The 7,256-nt window shown below is 36.0% G+C and overlaps 1 protein-coding gene across 1 annotated transcript; it reads right to left on the bottom strand.

Annotated features, from left to right (window-relative positions):
• Nucleotides 1–6,716: 6,716 nt before the first annotated feature.
• LOC149080566 (uncharacterized) lies at nt 6,717–7,256 on the bottom strand. Its single transcript, XM_089238791.1, has one exon. The coding sequence runs from the start codon at nt 7,254–7,256 to the stop codon at nt 6,717–6,719; it is 540 nt and encodes a 179-aa protein (XP_089094917.1).

Here is a 7,256-nt window from a genome sequence, read left to right as displayed (position 1 = left end):
GAAAAAAATTGCAAACTTTTTAAAGTCAAAATATATTTTTTTAATCATAAATTTTTATTGTCCTGTTCCCTGATGCTGCCAACCGCTGGTGTTGAAGAAACGTCGAGTTCATATTCAAACTCATGATTGCCCCCTTAGCCCGAGAATGTCTAATTTGTAAAATGTTTCCGTTGACTTCATTTTACTTGAGCAGTTTTTTAATTGCTATGAGTTCACAATTTTATTATTTGTTTTATTAACAAACAACAGTTTGGCAATTCTGTTGTGTGTGATGTCGATCCCAAAATTCAATTTGGTGTATGGCAGCCGAATAGTTAATGCACCACTTTTTGGCTTCACGGGTCTGGATTTAAATCCAGTTTGGGTATAGACGTCTTTGCAGACGTTTGGAATCCGTTCTGTGAACTGTAGTACCAGGTTGAATTACCCTTGAGTACGTAAAATTACCAGAGTGAGGAAATGAATCTCTCTACTTGGTAAAGTCATAATTACTGTACACGAGTATTATATTATTATACAAGAGTTCCCGCAGTAGCAGATAGAACCATATTAGATGACATATACAAGTGTATTGGTCTGTTCACGTACCTAATTTTATCGACTACATTTAAATCTTTGTATCTTTCAATTTTTTCCTATATGTTCGTATATTCGTTATCTTTGGAGTTTATCGAACAAAAATCATAATATCTCTGAATTGTACTGAATAACGCATATCCGTACAGGTCGTTGCCGAAATACATAATTTCATTATATTTTTTCGTTTTGACTAGACCGTGCTCTTTATCCTCAATAAAGTCAGCCAAGTTAGAATAAGTGTATCTGAAGTGTGTTTGTTTTAAAAATAATTGATATACAACAACACAAAAGGCATGGAGTTCTGAGTAAGCCTCATTAAGATTTAACCCCTTCCAGGCAAGATTTATCCCGGGTTTGAGGGAAAGGAAACGTCGAATTTTTTATTCTTATTTTTATGATCAAATGTGTTTTGAACATAACACAATTGTCATGCGATATTTTCTAATTTTTTTTATTTAAAAAAAAATAAAGAACTTTTCTCCACTAAGTTTCACTCGTGAAGTTGGCTTTCCACAGTACCATAGTTACTAGATTTTAAATTTTCTACTCAAAAATTACACAATGTAAATGCAATTTCAAATTGACGAGAAAACACGTTCTATTTTATCTCCTTATGTACACAATTCCCTGATCCCGAAATCCAGCTAGTGATAACCAGTCGGATTGTGCAAATTTACATTTAACTGACACAGCTAATACCTCCACATCACTGAAACTTTCAAAACTAGAATAGTTTTCTTTCCATTTTAGAGCTTCCATAACCTAAAAAATCAGATACTGAAATATCTAAGTGTTATTAGTTTTCAACATTATCCGAATCAGATTCACTAAAATGAGAATCGTTAGATGTAAAATAAAACCATTATATCACATCTAATCTTCTCATAAACAGAAAAAAGTCATCAACACTTAATGTGCAGTTCTAGCTATCTCTCGGTCGTAAAAGGGATGAAGAGAGTGAGTAAAATACAGACCCGAAACACTGCAGGAAAGAACTGAAACAACTGAAACGGCATTACATTTCCCTGCCCAGCTATACCTATATGCGAGATGGCCAGAATGACAGATGCCTTAGTTCAGCCAGCACCTCCTAGAAATAGATCCTATCTGTAGGAGGTGCTGGTTCAGCTCGGGTTAAGCCGGGAAGGGGTTAAATGCAAGCAAAGCGATCTCCAAAACAAATTATTAAGCGTTGTAAAATATTCAGTAGTCTAGTGATAGTTTATTTAAGTTTAAAAGTCAAATACAGAAAACAAAACAAAAAATAGAGATAAATACAAAATAAAATGAAAAACTATCACCTTTTTGTTTTAAATTTCAGATAAAAGTATCGGTATTCACATCTATAACAGTTTCAAACTCGGTTCAAATTATGCAGCAAGTATATAAGCTTATCGAGGGACGATAAAAATACGTAAATTCTACTGTCTGTGGCTACAATGACTAGCTAAGATTAGATACTGCTTCTAAACGTTTGCATGTGTTGGACGTGTTATAGAAGTTTTTGATGCAGTCAATTTTTCTTTGCTTTCCAGAAATAGTGGCAATGTCATTAGATGTTATAGATCAGTTCAAGAAAATGTTATTGTGCAAATATTTTTTTTTTTTTTTTTGCATGCCGATTTTAAAGTATTATCCAATGTTATATGTACTTTAAAACGCTGTTGATCTGCTGCTTCTGTGATGTTATCAAGTTTGATATGTTTAAATGCATTGTGAATTTTGTGTGTGTGTGTGAATGTCATTGAAAATAAATCTGAAACAAAATAAGAGTTACGTTATACTTTTGAAAACTTCTTTTTTTACCCATTGTGCTCATGAGAAACACATCAGCTCAAAGGAAAATAAAGGCTCAATTACATTGGGCGACATGGAGGAAAGAGAATAACAGGAGGTGGCGCGACTTGCGCGTCCGTTGAGAAAGCATTGGGAATCTGGGTTGCCAGATGAAGCCAGTGATCGCTCTATTAAAGGGATCAAGTAAGCCCAAACAAACCGTGGCTTCCCCCATGCTTTCCTATGAGAAACATCTCCGTTTTTAAAAAAAACATTTTAAAATTTTCTTTTCACTTTAGGAACTCGATTTTTCCCCTCAAATTCTGTGGATATATTTATACAATTGAACGAGAGCTTTTACAATTTTAGTTGTTATTTGCTTTTGAATATTAACTTCACCAACATGGAACCTTTTGCAAAAATAACCAAAATTTACCCATATCTTGTGCCACAAAATTTCTTCTCGGCATTTTAATTTTTAAAAAATTCTGCGAAAGCATGTAACACCTCTGTGCTGAGAGAGAGACAATGTTTTAAGGTACTTGAACAAGCGGTGTTAAAAAAAAATCTGACTTTTTTTTGGGACTGACATGGCCTTAGCCAACACCCCCCAGAGGGTGTTGGGGTTGAGTTCTTTAGGGGTGTTGCCCTAATCCTGGGCCCCCAGGACGATTCTCATCATTTTATGGGCAGTTATTTATATATATGGGCATATTATTTCGGTAATACGTGTTTGTTTTTTCACGCAATAAATTAACTAAATTTTGGGCCCGTTACCTATCTAACCTGGGTTTTCACCAAAAGTCCCAGCCTTGGAGTCCTGCTCCAGGATGGGAGGCCATGCTTGACACACAACAGCTCTAACGCCAACCACCCCTACCCCTTCATTCGAGCACTCATGTTTGAAATACTGTCGAGTAATATTATGTAGTCAATCAGGATGGTATCAGAAGGCAGGGCCGTAACTAGAGGGGGGCAATTGCCCGGGCACAAAAATTTAGGGGGCAGCAGTTTTCGGTGGAAACAAAGAACACCATTACAAAATTAATCAAATTTCAAAGTTGTGGGGGCGGCAAAAATCCTAGCTACGGCCCTGTCAGAAGGTGCTCGAGCACCTCAGAACTGATTCAGAAATCAAAATTTCTCATGTAAATCGTAAGACGAGCGCCCATGGACCTGAAACACTTTCAAAATACCCCGGATCCATTATAATGATGAACGAAACAAAAAGCCAAAAAGAGTTAAAAGAAAAAAATTATGAAAATTGCATTTTTTATTTGCGCTTCATATTATTTCAATTAATCATATTCCCATAGACATTAATGGGATACATCAAATTTTCAAAATAAATTGAAGGCATTGAACTAAAAACTTATGACGAGTTGAGAGTGAAAAATTATCTATATAAAAAATTATATATAAATTGAAATTATATTATTATTTTTTTTTTTTATATATATATTGAAAAATTAAAAATTATATATATAAAAAAACCTTATATATATATATATATATATATATATATAAATCAGCTACGCAGAATGAAGCATGTATCAAAAAAAAAAAAATATATATATATATATATGAGAAGTTAACTCTTAAAATTTGTCAAAAAAACTATTCTCATCCCATCCGAATTATGAGCATAGGTTCATAAGCATGACTTGTGCCCCTTTATGAACAATTCGAAAAACGTTACCAAGGAATGATTCTTAAGCTTACTCCTTAATATCACATGACGTGAAAAAGAGAAAAATAAAAGAAATGGCTTCCCACTCAGGGCTGCCACCTGGCAGTCGAGTGGTTAGGGAACTGGCTTCTCACTGTGCAGGTCTGGGTTCGGGCATGGATGTTTACTAACACTAACAAATTCTCTGGACGGATCATACTGATCCCTTGGGAATACGTGTAGATCACGTTATTATTAAAAAAAAAAAAAGACGATTGTTCTCTTTGGCCGATCGACTGGTGACGAATCAAAATTAAGCTTGGGATATACAACTACTTCTATACATTTACTAAATTTTTTGTTCGGCAACGGTGGCAACGCAATTATCTATTTTTATTGCACGTGCAGAAGTCGTTTGTTTTTTTTTCACATTCTTTAACGTTAAAAATGGAAAGTGTTTTAGCGGGGCTACTGACTAGATATTTTTTCCTTTTTTTAATAGACAAGATGGAAAACTGAGGGAGCACATGAAGTTATTTTCATAATTAACAAAAAAAAAATAATAATAAATAAATAAATAAATAAATATATATATATATCAGCATGTGTAATATTATTCACTAGGATATTTCAGCATTATAATTAATTTATCGAAGTTCTTTAAGCCGTGTTTCAGTTCGTAAAGAACTACCGAAATAACAGAAATACGGAATAAAAAAACGTATTGTTTTCTCCCCCATTGAGTATTTTGATGGACTTCACTTGGATGATTATAATTTTACTTCATTTATTTTTTTTATATATAATTTTAGGATAATAAATTTATATCATCTAGTAATATACAGTGAAATCTCGATGCAATGATTCTCGGTGGACCAAGAAGAAAATATCGTTGAAGAGGAATTATTGTTATATCAAGAGGCAGCAGTTAGAGTATAAACATATAAACATTTCAAACTAGACTTGAAAAAATATAGTTGTAGAGGGATTCATATCGTTACATTGAGTATCGTTGTAGCGAGGTTTCACTGTATACTACACTTCGTTATGAGTAGATTTCTTCCAAGGAAAACACTACTTTAGCCATCGTAATAAATTTTCAAGTCGAAGAAATATAAATTTTTCACTAACGGAGCCATCACGAGTAGAAAATGCTATTATCCGATGCTGAAGTAGTGGGTCTCCCCTATCCGTATCTTCCTCCGAATATTCGGAGAAAAACGATGCTTGTTATCGGAGGGGTAATGCCGATAGTACCAAAATTTCCCTTTCATCGTTATATTGTCATAATCGATTCGAATATGGATCGGATTCCTGATAAGCATAAGTAAATAAGCCCCTGACTGACTCATCATCGCCAAGCTGATACCACTGAAGCTATAACTATGAAATTTCTCCAATAGTTTCATTTTATGATGTAAAGGCTCACTAAGAAGGGGTTTTCAAAATTCAACCACTGGAGGGTTCAACCTGGAAAGGGGGTTTAGTAAACGATGAATACTTGCTGATTAGACTTCATTCTTCTACGATTTCGAAAGATTGGTTTGCATTCACCGACCTTCAGAACCTTCAGTTCTCATTCATCTTCCAACAACTTGTCTGAAGGATCGGAATCGGATGGTATCACCAAACCATTTTCACTTAACCAATTTGGCCCTTTCCACCAAAGGACATTTTCTCTCAGCTGAGACGGTGGTAACCCCCTGAAGGTACAATCGGCTGGGTTCTCCCCTTGCCGGACACGTAATACCATTGTTTTGGATTACTTTGATATTTGAATCTGCTCCACTCGGTTTGCGACGAATGTCCTCCACTTGGTGGAATCCGATTTTATCCAATGAAGCATAATCTTCGAGCAGAGCCATCTTAAGAGCATCATGGGCCCTCGGGCCAAGTGGTTTTTCTGAGGCCCTGTGGTAAATTCTAGTAAATTTTAATCAGATCTCATTTTTATGAGGCCCCTCCACTCTTGATGCCCCCGGGCCGTACCCGGGTGGGCCCATGAGTTAAGACGGCACTGTCTTCGAGTCAGTCCAAAGAATTATGTTGCTGATTTCCAGATTCAGAGTTCCATTCACTCATTCGAATAGTTTAGATAGCAAGACTGCTCCACACAGTTCCAGACGTGGTATGGTTGTAGATTTCAATGGAGCAACTTTTGTCTTTGCACATATCAAGGCTACGTTCACTATATCATCTATAAACTCAGTACGAAGGTAACAAACAGCAGAATATGTCTTACATGATGTGTTACAAAATCCATGAATGTCCTACTCCTGACAGTACTTGTACTTTCCATGAGAAATCTGGAAACAGAAATGTCCTTCAGGAGAGAAAATTCCTTAATAATTTTTCTCCATTCGACCAGATATGAGTCGTCAAAAGGTTCATCCCAACATCTATGACCCTTTCTCAGACCTTGCATTAGAATTTTTAGGATCACAGTGGTCGGACTTAGAAAACCTAGAGGATCATAAACCTTAGCAAAGTGAGATAAGAGCTGTCTTTTTTTGATAATATATGTAGAAGTTTCATCAACTTGAACACTTAAGGTATCCACACATGTATTCCATAGAATTCCCAGAATTTTTGTGAAGGGAGTTTTTCGAATTGAACCAGATTTGTAGAATTTTGGAGTTCCGGGGGAAGGTCATCCATAACTTCCTTGATGTTAGAGTTCCACTTCATTCAACTAGAAGCCTCCCCTTTGCGTAAGTTTTATCACTTGATTTATCAAAGTCCTTGCTTCACTGATGGTTGCAGCACCGGTCAGCAAATCATCGACGTCGAAATTCTTCGATGCGATCCTTGAAATATCTGGGAATTGTCGCTCTTCATCTTGAATCAGCTGCAGAATTGTTCGAATGGCCAAGAACGGAGCACAGGTTGCACCACAGGTAACTGTAGTCAGTCTATAGTCCTTTAACTCCTCATGTGGATCGTTTCTCCACACTTTGCGTTGAAACTCCGAGTGATTCATCTGAACGAAAATCTGTCGAAACATTTTTTCTATGTCGGCGGTGAGAGCAACAGCAAGCGATCTGAATCGAATAAGAACGTCAAAGATATCTTCCTGTAGTCTCGGAACCGAATGCAGAATTTGATTTAGTGAGATACCTGATGACGTCTTACACGAGGCATTGAATACCAATTTGAGTTTGGTGGTGATACTCTGCTCTCGCAGGACACAATGATACGACATATAGAAATACTCGATGCAAGGAGTATTCAT

This window comes from Pholcus phalangioides, unplaced genomic scaffold (assembly GCF_987345545.1).
Source record: "Pholcus phalangioides strain wild (caught in Gottingen) unplaced genomic scaffold, Ppha-v1.0 ptg000011l_1, whole genome shotgun sequence".
Classification (NCBI taxonomy): Eukaryota; Metazoa; Arthropoda; class Arachnida; order Araneae; family Pholcidae; genus Pholcus; species Pholcus phalangioides.
The sequence above is the reverse complement of the archived record's forward strand: the minus strand, read 5'-3'. Positions and strand labels throughout refer to the sequence as shown.

Bases quoted from the DNA above. Each gene is read 5' to 3' on its own strand.
- LOC149080566 (XM_089238791.1), bottom strand. From the start codon at position 7,256: ATGAATACTCCTTGCATCGAGTATTTCTATATGTCGTATCATTGTGTC.